Source organism: Oncorhynchus mykiss, chromosome 26 (genome assembly GCF_013265735.2).
Source record: "Oncorhynchus mykiss isolate Arlee chromosome 26, USDA_OmykA_1.1, whole genome shotgun sequence".
Classification (NCBI taxonomy): Eukaryota; Metazoa; Chordata; class Actinopteri; order Salmoniformes; family Salmonidae; genus Oncorhynchus; species Oncorhynchus mykiss.
Genome location: NC_048590.1, coordinates 16,361,365 through 16,386,324, shown reverse-complemented (window position 1 = coordinate 16,386,324; position 24,960 = coordinate 16,361,365). Strand labels below are relative to the sequence as shown.

Below are 24,960 nucleotides of genomic sequence, written 5' to 3'. Positions count from 1 at the left end.
AAGACAATGATCCAAAACATAAAGCAAAATCTACAATGGAATGGTTCAAAAATAAACATATCCAGGTGTTAGAATGGCCAAGTCAAAGTCCAGACCTGAATCCAATTGAGAATCTGTGGAAAGAACTGAAAACTGCTGTTCACAAATGCTCTCCATCCAACCTCACTGAGCTCGAGCTGTTTTGCAAGGAGGAATGGGAAAAAATGTCAGTCTCTCGATGTGCAAAACTGATAGAGACATACCATAAAGCGACTTACAGCTGTAATCGCAGCAAAAGGTGGCGCAAAATACAGTTTTATATCTTTATGTTTGAAGCCTGAAATGTGGCAAAAGGTCGAATACTTTCGCAATGCACTGTATATAATTATGTGCCTGTATCCTCCAGCATCTTCACAAGGTCCTTTGCTGTTGTCCTGGGATTGATTTGCACTTTTCGCACCAAAGTACGTTCATCTCTAGGAGGCAGAACGCGTCTCTTTCCTGAGCGGTATGACGGCGCGTGGTCCCATGGTGTTTTCCAAGCTGTTTAAAGGCACAGTCAATTTAGTGTATGTAAACTTGTGATACAGTGAATTATAAGTGAAATAATCTGTCTGTAAACAATTGTTGGAAAAATGACTTACGTCATGCACAAAGTAGATGTCCTAACCGACTTGCCAAAACTATAGTTTGTTAACAAGAAATTTGTGGAGTGGTTGAAAAACGAGTTTTAATGACTCCAACCTAAGTGTATGTAAACTTCCGACTTCAACTGTACATATAAGATGAGTAAGGAGAGATATGTAAACATTCTTCAAGTGGCATTATTTAACTGACCAATGATTTCAAGTCTGTAGGTAGGCAGCCGCCGCTGTGCTTGTGGTGGCTGTTTAACAATATGATAGCCTTGAGATAGAAGCTGTTTTTCAATCTCTCTGTCCCAGCTTTGATGCACCTGTACTGACCTCACCTTCTGGATGGAAGTGGGGTGAACAGACAGTGGCTCGGGTGGTTATTGTCCTTGATTGTCTTTTTGGCCTTCCAGTGACGTCGGGTGTTGTAGGTGTCCTGGAGGGCAGGTAGTTTGCCCCCGGTGATGCGTTGTGCAGATCGCACCACCCTCTGGAGAACCCTGCGGTTGTGGGTGGTGCTTTTGCCATACCAGGCGTTGATGCAGCTCAACAGGATGCTCTCTATTGTGCACCTGTAAAAGTTAGTGAGGGTTTTCAGTAACAAGCCACATTTTTTCCGCCTCCTGAGGTTGAAGAGGCGCTGTTGCGCCTTCACCACACTATCTGTGTGCGTAGACCATTTCAGTTTCTTGGTGATATGTACACGAGAAACTTAAAATTTCCACTGCCGTCCCATCGATGTGGATAGGGTCCCTTTGCTGTTTCCTGAAGTCCACAAACATCTCTTTTGTTTTGCTGACATTGAGTGAGAGGTTATTTTCCAGACACCACAGTCCGATGGACCTCACCTCGTCGTTGTTGGTAATCAAGCCCACTACTGTTGTGTCGTCTGCAACTTGATTATTGAGTTGGAGTTGTGCATGGCCACGTAGTTGTGGGTGAACAGGGAGTACAGGAGGGCTGAGAACGTACCCTTGTGGGGCCCCAGTGTTAAGGATCAGCGGAGTGGAGATGTTGTTTCCTACCTTCACCACCTGGGGGCAGCCCGTCAGGAAGTCCAGGACCCAATTGCACAGGACGGGGTTGAGGCCCAGGGTCTCAAGCTTAAAGGATGAGTTTGGCATGTACTATGGTGTTGAATGCTAAACGGTAGTCAATGAACAGCATCCGTACATAGGTATTCCTCTTGTCCAGATGGGTTAGTGCAGTGTGCAGTGTGATGGTGATTTCATCGTCTGTGGACCTATTGGGGCGTTAAGCAAATTGGAGTGGGTCTAGGGTGACAGGTAGGGTGGAGGTGATATGATCCTTAACTAGTCTCAAAGCACTTCATGATGGTCATTTAGTTCAGTTACCTTCGCTTTCTTGGGAACAGGAACAATGGTGGCCATCTTTAAGCATGTAGGGACAGCAGACAGGGATTGATTTAATATGTCTGTGCATGCATTTAGGACGCGGCAAGGGATGCCGTCTGGGCCGGCAGCCCTGCAAGGGTTAACACGTTTAAATGTTTTTTTCACGTCGGCCACGGAGGAGGAGAGCCCAAGGTCTTTGGTAGCGGGCCGCGTTGGTGGCACTGTAATACACTCAAAGCGCCCAAAGAAGTTGTTTAATTTGTCTGTAAGCAAGACGTCGATATCCGCGATGGGGCTGGTATCCTTTTTGTAATACGTGATTGTCTGTAGACCCTGCCACATACGTCTCGTGTTTGAGCCATTGAATTGTGACTCCACTTTGTCTCTATACTGATACTTTGCTTGTTTTGATTGCCTTCCTGAGGGAATAACTACATTGTTTGTATTCGGCCATGTTTCCAGTCACCTTGCCATGATTAAATGCGGTGGTACGTGCTTTCATCTCCTATCCACTTCCTTATAAACTTGCTCACTGAGTCCGCATGTACGTCAATGTTATTTTCTGAGGCTACCCGGAACATATTCCAGTCTACGTGATTGAAGCAATCTTGAAGCGTGAAAGCTGAGAGTTTTCTGTGCTAACAATGTATGAAAATAATACATTTAAAAAACGAAATACTGTACAGTTTCCTAAGGACTAGAAACAAAACTGCATCTCTATCGGTGCCATCTTGTGTACATACACACACACACAAACACTCTGCTTAAGGACTTACATCCGTTTGTACGATCATCCAAGCGTTGGTCAAGCCCACGTTGCCCTCGGTGCCAAAGAGCTGGAGTCCCCTCTTCAAATCCCTCTGGGCATAGTGATCAATCTGGATACAAGACACACAAAGACATCAAGGTGAAGACATAAACCTTCTTACTCATGCAAAACACACACACACACACACAAATTCTGGCTCTGTCTCCGAAACACATGACTTAACCTTATTTACACATTCAGACAGTCAACAAACAAGATATCAATCTGATTGATCGCCATTGCTCTCTCAAAAACTGTGCCAGGAGAGTAATGTAGTCTTTTGGCATGTTTGTGTAGAGGGCTACAGGCTGATACCCTCAGTGGTCTGTTCAACCCACTGTCAAAGGGGTTTTCCCACTCGACTAAATCACATCTGTTTACATCCGTTTCAACACAGCCACAATGTAGCATGAGTAATAGACTCTACACCTGATATTTTTCTGAGCAATATAATATACTGGTACAATGTAAAACACAAAGGTAACACAAAGGATCAAAGAGCATGGGTAAGGCCTTCAGGGGAAGTTACTAAAAAACAATGTCATTAGTTTAGCTTTGTACTTGTCTTGTATTCCCTTTCTGAAAATAACAGGAGCAACTTAACTCTGACTTTTGTGTCATTAATTGACGTTAATGGGAGACAAATTTGAGTTTAGTGCTATCTCAAGTCAGAATATGGCCCTGAGCAGATACTGTCTCAGACTTCCAATCATGCCTCTGATGACACTGCTGTAACTTTAAAAAAATGCATGATCAAATATGTCTGGTGAAATCTGATATTTTTTTAAACTTCTACTCAAAGTTTGACTTTTCAAGCTGAGCCTAATAGACTCTCATTAGTAGGGAGTGTGAACTGCTGTTTCACTGTTAGCTCGGTATCAATGTTGACCTTGGGACTGCCGTCGCCTCCTTGACTACACCAGGCAAGGTAAGGAGGGAGGCATCAATTACTTAGAAGGAGAGAGAGAGAGCATAGGTGAAGCGCAGAGAGAGCAAGATAATGGGATAGAGAGAAAAGAGGGAGAGAGAATGGGAGAGAGAGCAGGAAATAAATTAACTTCTTATGGCTGGGGGGCAGTATTGAGTAGCTTGGATGAATAAGGTGCCCGGAGTAAATGGCCTGCTACTCAGGCCCAGAAGCTAAGATATGCATATTATTAGTATATTTGGATAGATAACACTCTGAAGTTTCTAAAACTGTTTGAATGATGTCTGAGTATAACAGAACTCATATGGCAGGCAAAAACCTGAGAAAAAATCCACCAGGAAGTGGGAAATCTGGTTGGAACAGTGGGATACAGTGGGAAATTGGTCATATTGCACTTCCTAAGGCTTCCACTAGATGTCAACAGTCTTTAGAACCTTGTTTGAGGCTTGTACTGTGACATGGGGGCGAATGAGAGGGGAATGAGTCAGAGGTCTGCCAGAGAGCCACGAGCTGGTGACGCTCGTTCACGTGAGAGCGAGCTCTGTTCCATTGCATTTCTACAGACAAAGGAATTCTCCGGTTGGAACATTATTGAAGATTTATGTTAAAAACATCCTAAAGATTGATTCTATGCATCGTTTGACATGTTTCTACGGACTGTAATGGAACTTTTTGACTTTTCGTCTGCTCATCTGCTTGCGTGTCATGAATTTGGATTACTGGGCTGAACGTGCTAACATAAAGGAGGCATTTGGACATAAATTATGAACTTTATCGAACAAATCAAACATTTATTGTGTGATTCCTGGGAGTGCATTCTGATGAAGATCATCAAAGGTAAGTTAATATTTATAACGCTATTTCTGACTTCTGTTGACTACACAACATGGCGGATATCTGTTTGGCTTGTTTTGGTCTCTGAGCGCCGTACTCAGATTATTGCATGGTTTGCTTTTTCGATAAAGCTTTTTTGAAATCTGACACAGCGGTTGCATTAAGGAGAAGTTTACCTAAAGTTCCATGTGTAATACTTGTATTTTCATCAACATTTATGATGAGTATTTCTGTAAATTGATGTGGCTCTCTGCAAAATCACTGGATGTTTTTGGAACTACTGAACATAACACGCCAATTTATACTGAGATTGTTTTATATAAATATGAACTTTATCGAACAAAACATACATGTATTGTGTAACATGAAGTCCTATGAGTGTCATCTGATGAAGATCATCAAAGGTTAGTGATTAATTTCTCACTATTTGTGCTTTTTGTGACTCCTCTCTTTGGCTGGAAAAATGGCTGTGTTTTTCTGTGAATAGGCACTCACCTAACAATCGTTTGTGGTGCTTTCGCTGTAAAGCCTATTTGAAATCGGACACTGTGGTGGGATTAACAAGAAGTGGATCTTTTAAAATGGTGTAAAATACTTGTATGTTTTGAGGAATTTTAATTATGATATTTCTGTTATTTGAATTTGGCGCCCTGCACTATCACTGGCTGTTGTCATATCAATCCCGTTAGCGGGATCTCAGCCATAAGAAGTTTTAATAGCAGAGGCAGCATAAGATAAGGTACACAAAAAATCCCCCAAAACAATACGGAAGACCATAATTCACTGCTTTTGCAGCTGCGACCTGAAATTAAACATAAACAAAGTTTACATTATGTGGGTAGAAAACGCATTGTCGTAGGCGGGGTAAATTCCATTTCAATAAAAAGAAAAAACGCTCAAATGACGTCATTCATGGCATCAGGTCAACAGAAGGAGAGAACTTGTGAAAGAAGTATCTTTCCAGTGAAACCAGCACTACAGACAAACATATACATTTTCTCTCAAGTCAGGAAGAAACATAGAAAGTGAGAGATAATTGAAAGGAAAGGGGGCTTTAAATACAGTAGGGGGAGAGACATGAGCATATCCTCTGTGTATTGCCTTGGAACACACTGACTCATAATATGCCGGGTCACCACAAGACAGCTAAACCTGCCATATAAGATTAGAGATTCAAGGAAGGATTTTGAATCATTTTTCAGCAACTGGCAAAGCTTTTCCAGTCAGTGCAGTGAGGGGAGAGGAGAAAACAAAGTTTTATTTCAGACATTATATTCAGAAAATATTCACACCCCTTGACTTTTTTCATATTTTGTTACGTTACAGCCATTTTCTAAAATTGATTCAATTGTTTTGTCCCACTTCTCAATCTACACACAATACCCCGTAAAGAAAAAACAGGTTGTCAGAAAAAAAAACTTAAAAATAATATAAAAAGGGTATGAATAAAAAGTATTCATACCCTGACAGAGCTCAGTACTTTGTTGAAGCCCCTTTGGTAAGAATTACCTCGGGGAATTACAGTCTGGAGTCGTCTTGGGTATGACGCTACAAGCCTGGCACACTTGTATTTGGGGAGTTTCTACCATTCTTCTCTGCAGATCCTCTCAAGCTCTGTCAGGTTGGATGGGGAGCATCGCTGCACAGCTATTTTCAGGTCTCTCCAGAGATGTTCTGGCTGGGCCACTCAAGGACATTCAGAGACTTGTCCCGAAGCCACTCCTGCGTTATCTTGGCTGTGTGCTTAGGGTCATTGTCCTGTTGGAAGGTGAACCTTCGCCCCAGTCTGAGGCCCTGAGCAGGTTTTCAACAAGGATCTCTGTACTTTGCTCCGTTAATATTTCCCTTTATCCTGACTATTCTCTCAGTCACTGCAGCTGAAAAACATCCCCACAGCATGATGCTGCCACCACCATTTATTTATTTATTTTACTATGCAAGTCAGTTAAGAACAGATTCTTATTTTCAATGACGTCCTAGGAACAGTGGGTTAACCGTTAACAACAGATTTTTACCTTGTCAGCTCGGGGATTTGATCTTGCAACCTTTCAGTTACTAGTCCAACACTCTAACCACTAGGCTACCTGCTGCACCATGCTTCACCGTATGGATGGTGCCAGGTTTCCTCCAGACGTGACGCTTGGCATTCAGGCCCATGAGTTCAATCTTGGTTTCATCAGACCAGATCATTTTGTTTCTCATGGTCTGAGAGCCCTTTAGGTGCCTTTTGGCACCTAAAGAGCTGTCGTGTGCTGTTTGCTGAGGAGTGGCTTACGTCTGGCCACTACCATAAACGCCTGATTAGTGGAGTGCTGCAGAGATAGCTGTCTTTCTGGAAGGTTCTCCCATCTCCAAAGAGAAACTCTGGAGCTCTGTCAGAGTGGCCATCGGGTTCTTGGTCACCTCCCTGACCAAGGCCCTTCTCCCCTGATTGCTCAGTTTCGTCCGGCCCAGCGCCGTCCGGGTTAGGGAGGGCTCAGCCGGTAGGGATATCCTTGACTCATCGCGCACCAGCGACTCCTGTGGCGGGCCGGGCGCAGTGCACGCTAACCAAGGTTGCCAGGTGCACGGTGTTTCCTCCGACACATTGGTGCGGCTGGCTTCTGGGTTGGATGCGCGCTGCGTTAAGAAGCAGTGCGGCTTGGTTGGGTTGTGTATCGGAGGACGCATGACTTTCAACCTTTGTCTCTCGATGAGACAAGATAGTAGCTACTAAAACAATTGGATACCATGAAAAAGGGGGTAATTTTTTTTTTTTAAAGAATGGAGGCCACTGTGTTCTTGGGGACCTTCAATGCTGCAGAAATATTTTGGTTCACTTCCCCAGATCTGTGCCTCGACACAATTCTGTCTCGGAGCTCTCCGGACAATTCCTTTGAACTCATGGCTTGGTTTTTACTCTGACATGCACTGTCAACTGTGGGACCTTTCTAGACAGGTGTGTGCCTTTCCAAATCATGTCCAATCAATTGCATTTACCTTAGGTGGACTTCAATCAAGTTGTCGAAACATCTCAAGGATGATCAATGGAAACAGGATGCCCCTGAGCTCAATTTCGAGTCTCATAGCAAAGGGTTTGAATACTTAGTAAGTTATTTCTGTTTTTATTTTAATAAATGAGCTAACATTTCTAAACCTGTTTTCTCTTTGTCATTATGGGGTATTGTGGGTAGATTGATGGGGGGGGGGGGGGGGGGGGATGTCTATTTAATACATTTTAGAATAAGGCTCAAATGTAACAAAATGTGGAAAAAGTCTAGGGGTCTGAATACTTTCCGAATGCACTGTACTTAAGACATGTTTATTGGACAAGGAATCAGGAAATATGAAGAGACGGGAAAGGCTCTGTGCATCGTCCCAAAATGGCAAACTGCTTATCTATGCTCGTCTGTGATAGCTCCCTGCAAGGGGTGAATAGTGTCAAAATGGGGCCTTTTTTTGGATTCTATTCTCTCTGGAGTCATTCCCCTTAATTCCGTATGTTCATTCAAATGTATTCATATGTATTCATAGGAAAACATTGACAGAAGCTGTTCACGTTTTGTTATCCACAGCCTATTTTCCTCAATGCTGCTTTGCTCCTTTCTAGTTCTTGTATTATGGTTTTATCTCAACCTGATTGCAATATTGAATTAGACTGTTTTCCTACCCGACGGTTTGTACACGACTCTCCTTCTGGCTTATGGGGCTCCCGTGTGGTGCAGCGGTCTAGGGCACTGCATCTCAGTGCTAGAGGCGTCACTACAGACACCCTGGTTCGAATCCAGGCTGTATCACAACAGGCCGTGATTGGGAGTCTCGTAGGGCGGTGCACAATTGGCTCAGCGTTGTCCAGGTTTGGCCGGTGTAGGCCGTCATTGTAAATAAGAATTTGTTCTTAACTGACTTGCCTAGTAAAATAAAAAACAATTGTGCCTATGAAGTTCGAATCAACAGATACTTTTCCCAGACGTGGGTTCAAATAGGCTAGTTTTTGTACTTTGCGTGTTTGGTTGAGCCTGCCTGCCAGTTAATCCTGCCAGAAGTCCAGCTAAAGCTTTTGAAACAAAACAAATTCCATTTGAACCCAGGTGTTGTTGTTTTTAACTGTCAACACCACTACAGGATTTCACCAATGGGTTCCTCCTTTTCACATAAAGAGCAGAACATTTGACATGTTTTGTGGGTAGTCCAATTAATGAGTCATTTCATGTTTCCATTCATTTAATGGGTAAATCAATATGATTAGTGGTGCGTTTTACCAATGAAACATTTCTCTCAGCGTGAAATGAAACTTTTCCATGCTTGAAATTCATTCAGGCAGTGGGTTACATGACTCAATTTCAAATTGCTACATTGAACCTCAGAAGTCCCATGTTGCTGAGGTAAAATGTGCACCTTGTTTATCTAAGAAATATGATTCATGCTAAGATTAAATACAACAAACTGAGTTATGCCAACGTCAGTTCTTGAAAGAAACAGTGACATTGAAGAAAACATCACTGTCTTTCATTTAAGTCACATTCTGATGTTGTCATCATTTAAGCTTTTACAAATATTAATTAATTAATCATATTGTAAAAAATATGAGAATAATATTGACAGGTGTCTCAGTGAATTGAGCAATTGGATGTATAATTCATTTATTTTATAATGTGTAAACTAACTGAAAATGACTGACAACTTCCATTGAAGTAAGTCTGTCCTATTTTTTTTTTTTTTTATGTATTTAACCTTTATTTAACCAGGTAAAACCCATTGAGGTTAAAAACCTATTTTGCAAGGGTGACCTGGCAAGAAAGCAAAACAGGGAAATAGCAGCGAGTCCATAAAACATGACAGAAAAATACAGAATGCACACAAAAGACAGTGTCACAAGTTAAAGATACAACTGAAGATCAGAAACAACTGCAGTTGTCGATCAGAGTCTTAAAAACAGGCAAAGACACTAACTCCCCTAACTTTTAGATCTTCTGAAGCATGTTCCAGGATGAAGGCATTATGGGATTTTTTTTCTTTTTTCTTCCCCATCTCGGTTCTAGACTTAGGAACAGACAAAGTCAGCAGCGACTGTGAACGAAGACTATATTGAAAGACTGATCTGGCCAGTAAAGAACAAGAGATACAAAGGGAGTTGTCCCATCAATGCTTTGTACACAAGTGTACCAGTGCTTTAGCCTCCTGGTGGAGTGAGAGGTCCCTTTCACCATAGCATACAAATCACAGTGATGGGTGAGGGATCTAGCATTTGCAATAGATCTTAAAGCATCATGATACACTGTGTCCAGAGTTTAAGGTACTTGCTGAGGCCTGCATATAGACAATATCCCCATAATCCAGCACATATGGTTTTTTTTTTGAAGTGCTTTGAACAAGATATTTTCTGACTAACATTGAAAAGCAAGATTTGTTCCCGTAATAGAAACCAAATTTCAACTTCAGTTTCTTGGTCAAGGTATCAATGTGCTGTTTAATATTCAACTTTTCGTGTAATCAAATCCAAAGATAAAGATGTTTTATAGTTAAAATCTGCACGTGACTCCATCTGTTTAATTTCAGGGAAGAGAGAACCATAATCTTTGTTTTCCTTTCATTAAGCAAAAGTTTCAATTTGAAAAGTTGCCTTTGAATAACATCAAAGGCCAACTGTAAGTCCTGAACAGCCTTCTCAATATTACACGCGCTAGAATAAATAATTGTGTCATCAGCATAAAGATGGAGATTTGCAGAGTCAACAGTCTTCCCTAAATCATTTATATACAGTGTAAAAAGGATCAGACCTAAAAAATTGAGCCCTGGGGAACTCCTTTTGTAAGTCTTCGAAGATTTCATACCCTCCTGAGTTACACACTGTGTTCTGTCAGAAAAGTAGTTTTGGAACCAATCCAATGCATCAACACTTAAACCAACCTTTTTTAGTCTATACAACAGCACGGCATGGTCAACAGTGTCGAAGGCCTTCGATAAGTCAAAAAGTGAAACAGTGATTCTCCTTCACCTACAATCTTACTTACAGCAGTAATTGTACTATGCTCGGCTCTAAATCCCGTCTGGAATTGAGATAAACTGAGTTATTATAAAGAAAGTCTTTGAACTGTGAGGTCACCAAGTTTTCCAAAACTTTTGCCAGCGCAGACAGTTTAGACTGATAGTTCTCCAACTGGGACGGATATACACCTTTCTGTGAAGGCGTGACATAGGCTGCTTTCCAGACTCTTGGAATGGTATTACTCACCAATTAAAGATGTAATATATGAGTGAGAGGGGCAGCAATGATCTCTGCACCATTTTATTGTTTTTTAGAAAAGATGGGTTTAATTCATCTGGGCCAGCTGCTTTCTTAATATCATTAGATTTGAGTTCCTTTACAACTCCTGAAAGCTCAATCTCTGTAAAATGAAATAAATGAACCGTAGACCGGCCGGCATGCGGCAGTTTCATTCACAACCTCATTTGAGATGTTCGGAAGGAGTTCATTACCAAATAAATGCCCAGCTTTAGCAAAATGCTCATTAAACATGTCAAGCAGTTCATTCTTGTTAGTCTCATCCATTGAATTTGAGGTCAATTTCAGCAGAAGTCCAGAGGAGTTTGTGTTAACATTCATGGATTTAATGGTTTTCCATAATTTTGTCGGGTTATTGAGGTTGTTCCTTGGTATATTCATAATAAAAGCTAGATTTGCATTTCCATATTAACAAGGTGCACTTATTTCTCAGTGCCCTGAATAACTGTCATTCAGTCTGGGAATTACCCTTCCTGGCTTTGGCCCACTGTGTATTTTGTTTTTGGATCAAATCAGATAACTCTGTAAACCAGGGATTGTCTATCCCTTGCCCGGTACTTTTTGAGAGGGGCATATTTATCACAGATAGTAGAAAACATAGAATGAAAATAGGAGAATGCCTCTTCGATATCTGGAATAAGTGCAATCCTGTCCCAGTTGTATATGCATAAAGTTCATGCAGGAAAGCATGCTTACAGAACTGCCTAAAATGTTGTTTGAATATGAAAAGAGAGGGCACTTTGGGGATTTTGGTGTCTTTAATGCAAGCAACTGCACAATGATCACTTAAAATCATTAGCGAAAATCCCAACGGCCGATTATTTATGCAGATTGTTTGTTAGAATAACATCAATACGTGTTGACTTAGAGATGTCTTTGGGATTGAGTCTTGTAACCTCATTCATCATTTGAGTAAAATGAAATGTATTGCACAGTCCTCTTATGGCCTCAGAGTTTGGAGATAACCAATCCCAACTTAAAATCGCCCATAAGGACCATTTCACCCCCCCCAACCACGGATCAGTTCAGCCAGAGAATCCACTTTTGCAGATGGAGGTCTATAACACCCTATCAAATCTAAGTTCACAGCTTTCGATAACTGCAGCTTCAATGCTAAAAACTCAAACTGTTTTGGTTTAGATAAAGACCTTAGTTCAAGAACCACATATGGCATTAATATAGATGGCTAAACCCCCCCCCCCCCCCCAATTACTTTGTCGGTCACATCGCTAAACATTAGAACCATCCAAGCCTATAGACTGATTTAGAACAGATTTCTGAAACCGGGTCTCGGACAGTACTAAGACATCTGGGTCAGCAGTGTGAACCCAGACTTTTATCATGTCCAATTTCAGCATCAAACTCCTCACATTAATATGCATCAGTCCCAACCCTGATCTAGTTTTAAAATCATTTGGAGTGGGAAGTTCATCCATAGCCAATGGTCCTGGGTTTGGGTGAATGTTTCCTGATCCATAGCCAATGGGCCTGGGTTTGGGTGAATGTTTCCTGATCCATAGCCAATGGTCCTGGGTTTGGGTGAATGTTTCCTGATCCATAGCCAATGGGCTTGGGTTTGGGTGAATGTTTCCTGATCCATAGCCAATGGGCCTGGGTTTGGGTGAATGTTTCCTGATCCATAGCCAATGGGCCTGGGTTTGGGTGAATGTTTCCTGATCAATAGCCAATGGGCCTGGGTTTGGGTGAATGTTTCCTGATCCATAGCCAATGGGCCTGGGTTTGGGTGAATGTTTCCTGATCAATAGCCAATGGGCCTGGGTTTGGGTGAATGTTTCCTGATCCATAGCCAATGGGCCTGGGTTTGGGTGAATGTTTCCTGATCCATAGCCAATGGGCCTGGGTTTGGGTGAATGTTTCCTGATCCATAGCCAATGGGCCTGGGTTTGGGTGAATGTTTCCTGATCCATAGCCAATGGGCCTGGGTTTGGGTGAATGTTTCCTGATCCATAGCCAATGGGCCTGGGTTTGGGTGAATGTTTCCTGATCCATAGCCAATGGGCCTGGGTTTGGGTGAATGTTTCCTGACACCAAAAGCAGAAGAATAATAAAACACCTCAATTTGTTTCTTCCTAAAATCTCTCTGCACTCAGATGATTTAAAATAATCCAAACTACAGTCATCTGATACAGCAAACAGTTTCTAGCCAGACCAAACCCTGTAGATGAGAAGGTTTTATGTGCCTGTCACAGTAAGAGTCAAATGGTAACACAATCTGATCCCTCTGAAAGATAAAAGCTGCTATACTATCAGTCAAAGTAGGGTTTAGAGGTATCTCTGGGTTAGGGAGATGAGATTTGTTTTTGAGCGTTGTTGCCTTAGTTAGAGCGGTCAGCGCGTTCAACAACCGCTGCAGGAATGTACTGACAGGGGATTTTGCCCAGTGTGTGGGTCTGGTCAATGCACCCAATCACCTAGCAGTAGGCTACCGCACAGTGAGGCAGAGCGGGCCCAGTAGACCAGCTAATCACTGGTTGCTAGTCCACCCGGCAGGGGTATACTGGGCTAGGAAGCCCAGGAGACTCCGGTAGAATGTCGAAACACCGATAAAAACCTGACCGTCGAGGAGTGTCCAAGGCTAGTCGGCTCAACATGTCGAGACCATCAGTCACAGCACAGATGTATCCTCTCTCGGCTTTCAGGGAGGGCACCACACCGGCTTTATCTCCTCATGTAGAAAACAGCAGATGTCAATTTAACGCCTTAATTGCTTTGATCCTGTAGGATTTGAGATTCTGCCTGTTGTTTAATGCAGCCTATAATGGTTGTGCTAAGTAATTAAAAACTTGTAACACTTGAAACAAACAAACAAACAGTGTGACACAACACGCTCGGCAAAGCTGCCCTGCCGCCATCTTGAACTAGTGTCTAGTTTGAGAAACAGACGTGTTTATGGACACCGGACGGATCACCCTTTTCCTACAGTAACTTAATTGGTTTGACTGACAGGGTTTCCTAGTTGGAAAGGAAACCCTGCCTGGCTGCCGTAACTGTTTTTTAGTGACCCTATTTGATTAGGTGGTTATGTGACTAGCTGGTGATGAGACTAGGTTAGCGTTTCTCGATCCTGGTCTTGGGGACCCCTGAGGGGAGCACATTTTCGTTTTTTCCCCAAAGCTAGCACTACACACCTGATTAAAATAATCAAAAGGGGCCTCCCGGGTGGCGCAGTGGTTAAGGGCGCTGTACTGCAGCGCCAGCTGTGCCATCAGAGTCCCTGGGTTCGCGCCCAGGCTCAGTCGTAACCGGCCGCGACCGGGAGGTCCGTGGGGCGACGCACAATTGGCCTAGTGTCGTCCGGGTTAGGGAGGGATTGGTCGGTAGGGATCTCCTTGTCTCATCGCGCACCAGCGACTCCTGTGGCGGGCCGGGCGCAGTGCGCGCTAGCCAAGGTTGCCAGGTGGGCCTCCGACACATTGGTGCGGCTGGCTTCCGGGTTGGATGAGCGCTGTGTTAAGAAGCAGTACGGCTGGTTGGGTTGTGTATCGGAGGACGCATGACATTCAACCTTCGTCTCTCCCGTACGGGAGTTGTAGCAATGAGACAAGATAGTAGCTACTACAACAATTGGATACCACGAAATTGGGGAGAAAAAGGGGTAAAAAATAAATAAAATAAAAAAATAAACAAATAAATAATCAAAAAAGCTTGATGATAAGTTGATTATTTGAATCAGGTGTGTAATGCTAGGGCAAAAACAATTGGGAACAAACAATTCGATTGGGAAACACTGGACTAGGTGGTACTGGCATGACTGCCTGGAGTTACAGGGATTGAAGTCAGTCAAAGATGGCAAGGTTGGCAGCTGTAGGCTGGCATTAGGTGCCACGGGGTGATGTGGTGATGAGACAGCTGGGAGTGTTCCAGGCCATCAGTGGAGCAGCAGAGTTGTGGGGATGAGACCCGGCAACAGAATACTGATGAGGGATCAGGGAATCAGCTCTCTGGGCAGAGTTTCCTCGTTATTTCGTACCTTCTCAATCATGTTGAATCAATGTTGCTGGTAGGTTGAATATTTCTGAAAAAGGCAACAACATACTGTACGCTGTTTTAATGTAACAGATTTGCAGTGGGAACTGATACATTTGGCTATAACGCAAGTTGACATAACCGTTAACGTCACTTACCAACTCATCTGATCACCAAGACCGTGCTTAATCATGTGTGTTAGTGCTGGGCTGCCATAAAAGCCAGCACACACACATCTCCCTTCCAGTACTCGGAATGGAAAACACTTTAAAAAAAAATAGCCTTCACAACAATAACATTAACATATAGCTCTTATGTACATGTGGAATGACTCCCTGCTATTCAAGAACAACGTAGAGTCCATTTAAAATAGCCACTAGAGGACCATTCCCCCTTTGTCTTCCTTCCTAACAAGTCCTACAGTACATCTACAGTACGCCTGACTCTTACAGTGCTCCGCTCGTTTACTCAGTTTCTCGTTGCACTGCTTTGTGTAGAACAGTTAAGAACTGAAACAAAATCATTCAGACACGGAATGGAGGATAGGGAAACAGGGGAATGCTAGACATAGGGACTAGGGTGGGGACGGACGTAAGTTAACATTCATAACGGATGGGATGTAGTGGCTGAGAGCCCAGGAAGATGCTACCAATCCAGGAACTCTTCTAGAATTACACAGCGAGTGAGACAAACCAAAGGATTATAATGGCTGTGGGGCGGAGGATTCCGATTTAACAGAGCCTGTATGGGTTTTATTACATAACCACAGATAAAAGGCTATACACAGTACGAGAGTGGGGGAAAATGTAATACACTCAAAGGAAATAAAGAGGGTGGAGAAAAATATCAAAAGGATAGGATCATTATTTACTAAAAAGGTACAGAAAGAGACTTTAGACACCAACGGCCTTTGTCCTGGCCCCCGGGGTAGCGAGGACGCCACAAGTCATGCATAATGGAGTGGCGTGGTCGATAAATTGGAGGGTGTCCCGTCATTGGAGCAACGCTTCTTTAGACGGATTGAATTTGGAATGCCGTGAATTGTATTACTGTGTCTGTGCGTGCCAGCGTATGCGTGCGTATGTAGGAGCAGGATGTGTGTGTGTGCGCGAAATGCATTATTAATACCTTCCCAAGTCGGAAATGCTCTGATGTGTAGAGATTGATTTATGTTGAAAAGCCATTGCTCCTCTGCCTTTCAATCAGACTTGCTTATTGTACAGGGGGGAAAAAAGCATATTGGATTAGTTTAAATCAATATATATTATGTTATTATTCTGTGATACTTAAAAACTGTACCGGAATCGACCACAGTAAAAGAAATAAGAGCGAGACGTCGCCTTACCTGGTCTTGGTAAACAAAGAAGAGCGTGATGGACAGAATCTCCAAGAAGAAGATCAGAAGGAGGAGGATGAAGAACTGTGGAGAGAGAGAGAGGGAGAGAGAGAGAGAGAGGAGAGAGAGATGGAGAGAGAGTGCATTAGAACTTTAACTTGAGAAACAAAGAGCGGGAGAGACAAAAGTGTCAGGAATAGTGAGTTGAAGATACATGGGAGATCCAACCCCTTTGGATCATTCCGCCTTATATATATATATATATATACTGTATATAAATATATATGTATATATAAATATATATGTATTTATTTATGACTGACAGAGAAGGAGAGGAGTGGGACAGTAATACTCAGAGAGACAGGTTGGGCCGTGATACAAATGTATTGGGACAGTGACACATGTATTATTGTTTTGGCTCTGTACCCCAGCACTTTCAATTGATCCAAAGACTATGAGGTTAAAGTGCAGACTGTTCGCTTTAATTTGAGGGAATTGTCATCCATATCGGTTGAACCGTTTAGAAATTAGAGCACATTTTGTACATAGTACCCCCATTTTAGGGGACCAAAAGTATTGGGACAAATTCACTTATGTGTACTTGAAGTAAATACGCAAAGACTACATCATGTGACTCCCCCGAATAATGCTAACTTCCCCTGTTATTGTAATGGTGAGAGGTTAACATGTCTTGGGTGTATATTTGTGCATCTGCAACTTTCCCACTCATCATTATTCACTTAGGATTGTCCGTAATCATGTTAGCATCCACACTCATGTAGAGGTGTTTAGAAACACGTTCTATTCTTATTTACAACAAATGTGACTCCAAAATGAAACAACACATTATTTACCATTCATTTCTATTGGGCACAAAATAATCTAAATCACAACCGAAACAGCAAATGCATCCAACAAATTTGTAGAGTCACAAGCTCGACGTAGTCATTGCGTGCTATGAATATGGGACTAAATACTTCACTTTTTACTACTTTAAATACACAAGTGAATTTGTCATTACTTTTGGTCCCCTAAAATGAAGGGACTATGTGCAAAAAGCGCTTTAATTTCTAAACGGTTCACTCGGTACGGATGAAAATACTTTCAAATTAAAGATGCCAGTCTGCACTTTAATCTCATAGTCATTGATTATCTCAAATCTAAAGTGCTGGAGTACAGAACCAAAACACAAACAAAAAATGTCCTGTCCCAATATTTTACGTGATATATAACCTAACCTGTATGCCTTTCATATTTGGAAATGCTCACATATTTTAAATCAACAAACCCTACCTTCTTGATCGTTTGCTAGATTAGATGTATTACTCAGAAACTGTTTCCCCCCTACAGGCCTCACGCGAGCGCTCGAAAAGGTTACCACCCGATACATCCTACCCCCGCAAAGCAATCGTTCCGTCCCTCTCGCAGAAAAATACTTGACTAATCTCAAACGGAGAGGAAAGGAGAGAACATGGGAGGGTGATGGAATGACAGCGAGTTTTCGAATGTCAAGGGAGTGAAAGTGTGAGTTTACGAGTGCGACTGTCACGCCCTGACCTTAGAGAGACTTTGTATTTCTCTATTTGGTTAGGTCAGGGTGTGATTTGGGTGGGCATTCTAGTTTTTCTATTTCTTTGTTGGCGGGGTATGGTTCCCAATCAGAGGCGGCTGTCTATCGTTGTCTCTGATTGGGGATCATACTTAGGCAGCCTTTTTTCCACCTTTAGTTTGTGGGATCTTGTTTGTGTGAAGTTGCTTTCTGCACTGCATGTAACTTTACGTTCGTTTTGTATTTTGTTGTTTTTCGGTGTCATTTAAAATAAAGAAAGATGTACTTGTACCACATTGCACCTTGGTCCAATCCATCTCTAAACGAGTGTGACAGCGCACAAGTCTGTGAAGACAATACTTTGGTTTACTGCAGTCGTGGTGTATGGTGCATTTGTCTTTTCTAACTGCTAAAGCGTCATTTTCAGGCCTTTCTAAGTGTGAAAAGCTAGTTAGAGTGGTTCTCACAGTCCTCGTCAGGTTTGGGAGGACGTCGCCTTCAAGGACTGCTCGGCAGAGCTTGTTTGAATGGGAGACCAAAGCAGGGAGGATAAAAAAAAACAACAACTCTATAATATAAAAAATGGCTGACTTAGTGAAGACCTTGCCTCTGCTCTCTCCTCGACTCAACCAGGAAGAAGCTGTTCTATGAGCTTGTCCTTTGTTTCCAGACACACCGGCTGCGTGTGCCGGCTTTATTAATGCATTACTTCAGTGTCTCCCAAACTCAGTCCTCGGGACCCCGTCTTGTTTGTTGTCCTAGCGCTACACAGCTGATTCAAATAATCAACTAATCATCAAGCTTTGATTATTTCAATCAGCCGTGTAGTACTAGGGACCCCGGGACAGAGTTGTGGAAATGCTGCATTACCGTTATGCAATCGTGTGGGAAAACGATCATTTTAAAAACACAAGGCTGAAGGGGTCATAGAGGGAAAGGAAAATGGAGTGGCAGGTAGCCTAGCTGATTGAGAGAATGCCAAGAGTGTGCAGAGCTGTCATCAAGGCAAAGGGTGGATACTTTGAAGAATCTCATATATTTTCACTTGTTTAACACTTTTTTGGTTACTACATGATTCCATATGTGTTATTTCATAGTTTTGTTGTTTTCACTATTAGTCTACAGAAAATAGTCAAAATAAATAAAAACCCTGGAATGAGTAGCTGTGTCAACTTTTGACTGGTACTGTGCGCGCACATGTACATGGCTGTGAGGGAAGCCCCCCACTACAGTAGCCAAACCAGCCCTGTTATTTATGTTATGACTTGTTTCTCCCCTCGTCAGGCTTTGCTGATATCCCAGTTTAGTGGAGATCAATGCCTTGTCAGGGAGAGCGATGAGGAGAACTATAATCAAACTGCTGGTCTGCCATTGATCTCGGGGGAGGGGGTTTATCGACTCTCTGTGATTCCCATTCAGCATGAAAGCTACCGAGGCTCTTTGTTGATAGACGGACAAGGGAGAAACTGAAGGCGTGCCACTGTTAGACGGTGCCTCCCAAATCAATACCTTGAGGAATTCAGCTGCGTCGGACCGGTAACGAACTAACTTGGGGTGGCGGGGAGGTTACAACTGTGCTAGCTCCCAAATTACTCTCAAATGGCAGCCCCTTTTTGATTTGTTCTGTAGCCACTGATCTGAAAGGACTGGCTAGGCGAAAGCAATGTGGTGATGTTTTTAAAGATTGGGCCGGAATCTGGCCTTGGTGCACTAACTAAAAGCCAACCTCCAGCTCATCACCTTTGATCTCGGGCCAGTCTTGCACGTGTCATTTTACACCCATAGAGATTTAGTGGAGATTTAACTCCTGGACTGTGACTTAATGCAGTGAGTTGTTTTTAGCTGGAGGCAGGGCTCTAAAGTGCGACCAATTTGTTTCCATATGCAACAAAATATTTTTCTGTTTTATTTTGGGAGCACTGTGCCCCTAGGAAAAAATCTCCCAGATAACAATTGTTGTAATAATAAGGTGAGTGCAGATTCGATAGCGTCGTGGTTGCACCATTACTACAGCGAAAACGGCTTGCTTATAGCCCAACTAGGTCAAAAGGTCCGACCCATATTCCCGGCACAATATTTTTATCTACCTATAATGGATCGCAGAGACCACATTTTACATTCCTTAGCCATGTCTTGGGCATTACTAAAACTACTCGCGCGTCATTTACACTTTGTTCAGTCATTTCATCTCATTGGCTAGCTAGCTAGCTAACAACCTGGTAACATGACCAGTATCTCCAAACATTTGGGGCCACAGACAGAAAGGAAAAGGTCATAGCAATGAATAAATTACAGATCTCTTGCATGTCTTCGTCACCAACCTGACGTTTTTAAAGAGACAGTGCACAATTTTCAATGTAATGCATCTCAATAGGAAAACAGTGCTTTTACACAACGCAGAAACCGATTATTCCACAAACAACTTTGTAATATCAATGACAGGTATTCGTATAAAAATTTGAGCTTTTATAATAAACAAATGCCTTTACAGTGTCACATATTACCCACTGGGCACAGACCTCAATTCAACATCTATTCCACGTCATTTCATTGCAATGACGTGGAAACAATGTTGATTCAACCAGTGTGCCCAGTGGATAGTTTCTTCTTTCTAGGGAACAACGTGCTTAAAGTAGCTAGAATTCTTATAGGCTGTATCTCAATGAATTAAAGAAATCTAATATTCTGGTGCTACCAATGAAAAATGTCATTTAGAGCCCTGGTTGCAGGTTAACCATAATGGAACGCAGTTTAGAGCGACCTGGTTCAAATGGACTGAAATGTATTATCGGATCTGAAATTTGTCCCTACAAGACCACTTCAGAGCATGCATATGCATGCTGTATGCATGCATACAAGCAAACCACTTGAAATGTGTGCACAAGGGCAAGGCTCAGTGGTGACACATCATTCAGGGCAGGTGGGGCAGAGCCTGTTTTGAGCCCCACCTTTCTAGCCTGTTTTGCATGCTATTTTGGCATTAATACGTGTCACATATCAGTTTGCAAACAATGTAAAAAATTAAAAATACATTTAGTTCATAAAGTCGCATACAAACATGGTCTTTTTTTTGTGCTTTCTTGAGTAAAGCAGCTCCAAAATGCATGTGTTTCAGCCTAGCTCAGTGCTTTCTGTGGTGGTGGGGTAGCCAGCGGAAAATACGGAGCATAGGGGTTGGTAATGTTCTCTAGTTGCACCGTGATTGGCTCAGTGTTATGTTACTCATGGGGACACTACGTCACCATCCAATCTAAGGGTAGAGCTCGAAAATTCAAGCCCCTTGGATGCTGCCATAGTTACATTAGAAGTGCACATCCAAGAAGGCTCAAGGTCATTGGCCACAGGTCAAATTACGTTTTATCTATAGCAGCTTTGATTGCACTGATCATGTCAACGTCATACTTTCGAAATCTTAAGTTGCAAGCTAGCAGTCATCATGAATTAAGTCGACAATCTACTTGCAAATCCTTTTTAATGAAAATAAATTATAGATAAAACGTATCGGTGCTCATCGGCCATAAACATCACACAACAAGTTGGAAATCACAAATTCAGCAATGTGTGGTTTGAAAGTAATCGGTGGCTAACTGCAAGCATTGCAAAGCAATCACTAGCCAGCTATTCAGTGAAGTGTGTGTGTGGTCCCAAGTCTCTTTTCCAGGCTTAAAAGGATAAACATAAAAAATTGGCCATTGTGTCAATCCAGCATGTTTGTTGTCGCGCTGAAAACAACTGGAAACTCAGAACTGGGAAATCAGATTTCAGTGAGTTCAAGACAACTGGAAACTGGGAAAAAAAACTCAGACGGGGAAAATAAGCTTTGAACGGTCATCTCGGAATTGCAAATCGGGAACTCGGGTTTCTTTCTAGAGCTCCGACCTGAAGATCACTGACATCATCATGATTTGACCCTGTTTTTTTTCCGAATTCCCAGTTGTCTTGAGTGCTATGTGACCAGGTCAAACGTAGTGCACTACATACAGTGGGGCAAAAAAGTATTTAGTCAGCCACCAATTGTGCAAGTTCTCCCACTTAAAAATATGAGAGAGGCCTGTAATTTATCATAGGTACACTTCAACTATGACAGACAAAATGAGAGAAAAATATCCAGAAAATCACATTGTAGAATTTTTAATGAATTTATTTGCAAATTATGGTGGAAAATAAGTATTTGGTCACCTGCAAACAAGCAAGATTTCTGGCTCTCACAGGCCTGTAACTTCTTCTTTAAGAGGCTCCTCTGTCCTCCACTCGTTACCTGTATTAATGGCACCTGTTTGAACTTGTTATCAGTATAAAAGACACCTGTCCACAACCTCAAACAGTCACACTCCAAACTCCACTATGGCCAAGACCAAAGAGCTGTCAAAGGACACCAGAAACTAAATTGTAGACCTGCACCAGGCTGGGAAGACTGAATCTGCAATAGGTAAGCAGCTTGGTTTGAAGAAATCAACTGTGGGAGCAATTATTAGGAAATGGAAGACATACAAGACCACTGATAACCTCCCTCGATCTGGGGCTCCACGCAAGATCTCACCCCGTGGGGTCAAAATGATCACAAGAACGGTGAGCAAAAATCCCAGAACCACACGGGGGGGCCTAGTGAATGACCTGCAGAGAGCTGGGACCAAATTAACAAAGCCTACTATCAGTAACACACTACGCCGCCAGCGACTCAAATCATGCAGTGCCAGACGTGTCCCCCTGCTTAAGCCAGTACATGTCCAGGCCCGTCTGAAATTTGCTAGAGATAGAGATCATTTGGATGATCCAGAAGAAGACTGGGAGAATGTCATATGGTCAGATGAAACCAAAATATAACGTTTTGGTAAAAATTCAACTCGTCGTGTTTGGAGGACAAAGAATGCTGAGTTGCATCCAAAGAACACCATACCTACTGTGAAGCATGGGGGTGGAAACATCATGCTTTGGGGATGTTTTTCTGCAAAGGGACCAGGACGACTGATCCGTGTAAAGGAAAGAATGAATGGGGCCATGTATCGTGAGATTTGAGTGAAAACCTCCTTCCATCAGCAAGGGCATTGAAGATGAAGCATGGCTGGGTCTTTCAGCATGACAATGATCCCAAACACACTGCCCGGGCAACGAAGGAGTGGCTTCGTAAGAAGCATTTCAAGTTCCTGGAGTGGCCTAACCAGTCTCCAGATCTCAACCCCATAGAAAATCTTTGGAGGGAGTTGAAAGTCCGTGTTGCCCAGCAACAGCCCCAAAACATCACTGCTCTAGAGGAGATCTGCATGGAGGAATGGGCCAAAATACCAGCAACAGTGTGTGAAAACCTTGTGAAGACTTACAGAAAACGTTTGACCTCTGTCATTGCCAACAAAGGGTATATAACAAAGTATTGAGATAAACTGTTGTTATTGACCAAATACTTATTTTCCACCATAATTTGCAAATAAATTCATAAAAAATCCTAGAATGTGATTTTCTGGATTTATTTCCTCATTTTGTCTGTCATAGTTGAAGTGTACCTATGATGAAAATTTCAGGCCTCTCTCATCATTTTAAGTGGGAGAACTTGCACAATTGGTGGCTGACTAAATACCTTTTTGCCCCACTGTAGATAAAACATTCATGTCAGGCACCGACAGAGATGGCCGCCTCGCTTCGCGTTCCTAGGAAACTATGCAGTATTTCGTTTTTTTATGTGTTATTTTTTACATTGTTACCCCTGGAAATCTTAGGTTTTATTACATACAGCCGGGAGGAACTATTGGATATAAGAGCAACGTCAACTCACTACCATTACGACCAGGAATACGACTTTCCCGAACCGGATCTTCTGTTTGGTCCACCACCCAGGACAATGGATTGGATCCCAGCCAGCGACCCAAAACAACGGCGTCGCAGAAGGGGCAGACAGAGTGGTCTTCTGGTCAGGCTCTGTAGACAGGCACATCGCGCACCGCTCCCGAGCATACTACTTGCCAATGTCCAGTCTCTTGACAACAAGGTAGATAAAATATGAGCAGGTGTTGCCATCCAGAGAGACATCAGAGATTGTAACATTCTTTGGTACACAGCAACATGGCTCACTCGGGATACGTTATCAGAGTTGGTACAGCCACCTGGTTTCTTCATGCATCGATCCGACAGAAACAAACATCTCTCTGGTAAGAAGAAGGGTGGGGGTGTATGCCTTATGATTAACGAGACGTGGTGTGAACATAACAACATCATACAGGAACTCAAGTCCTTTTGTTCACCTGACCTAGAATTCCTTACAATATAATGCCGACCGCATTATCTACCAAGAGAATTCACGTCAATCATAATCACAGTCGTGTATATCCCCCCAAAGCAGACACATCAATGGCCCTGAAATAACTTCATTGGGCTCTATGGAAACTGGAAACCACATATCCTGAGGCTACATTTATTGTAGCTGGGGAGTTTAACAACGTTAATCTGAAAACAAGGCTCCCTAAATTTTATCAGCATATTGAATGCGCGACCCGGGCTGGCAAAACACTGGATCATTGTTATTCTAACTTCTGCGATGCATACAAAGCCCTCCCCCGCCCTCCTTTCGGAAGATTTGACCATGACTCCATTTTGTTGCTCCAAGCCTATAGACCGAAACTAAAACAGGAAACGCCCGTGCTCAGGTCTGTTGAACGCTGGTCCGACCAATCGGATTTCCAAGCTTCAAGATTGCTTCGACCACGTGGACTGGGATATGTTCCATATAGCGTCGGACAATAACATTGATGAATATGCTGATTTGGTGTGCGAGTTTATTAGCTAGTGCATCGGTGATGTTGTACCCACAGCGTCTATTAAAACCTTCCCCAACCAGAAACCATGGATTGATGGCAGCATTTGCGCAAAACTGAAAGCGCGAACCACTGCTTTTAATCCGGGCAAGGCGACCGGAAACATGACCGAATACAAACAGTGTAGCTATTCCCTCCGCAAGGCAATCAAACAAGCTATGCGTCAATATAGAGAAAAAGTAGAATCGCAATTCAACGGCTCAGACACGAGAGGTATGTGGCAGGGTCTACAGTCAATCACGGACCACAAAAAGAAAAACAGCCCCGTCGCAGACCACGATGTCTTGCTCCCAGGCAGACTAAACAACTTCTTTGCTCGCTTTGAGGTCAATACAGTGCCACCGACACGGCCCTCTACCAAAGCCTGTGGGCTCTCCTTCACTGCAGCCAACGTCAGTAAAACATTTAAACGTGTTAACCCTCGCAAGACTGCCGGCCCAGACGGCATCCCTAGCCGCGTCCTCAGAGCATGCGCAGACCAGCT

The 24,960-nt window shown here is 42.8% G+C and overlaps 1 protein-coding gene across 4 annotated transcripts in view; it reads right to left on the bottom strand.

Moving 5' to 3' along the window:
- LOC110506293 (tetraspanin-4) overlaps positions 1-24,960 on the bottom strand; it is a 110,883-nt gene that overhangs the window by 9,850 nt on the left and 76,073 nt on the right. For all 4 annotated transcript variants that reach the window (XM_021585758.2, XM_021585759.2, XM_036963743.1 and 1 more), the window contains 2 exons: positions 16,134-16,208; positions 2,743-2,844 (listed from right to left, as the gene is read on the bottom strand). In XM_021585758.2, the coding sequence (XP_021441433.1) occupies positions 2,743-2,844; positions 16,134-16,208 (177 nt within the window). The remainder of the gene's footprint in view (positions 1-2,742; positions 2,845-16,133; positions 16,209-24,960) is intronic.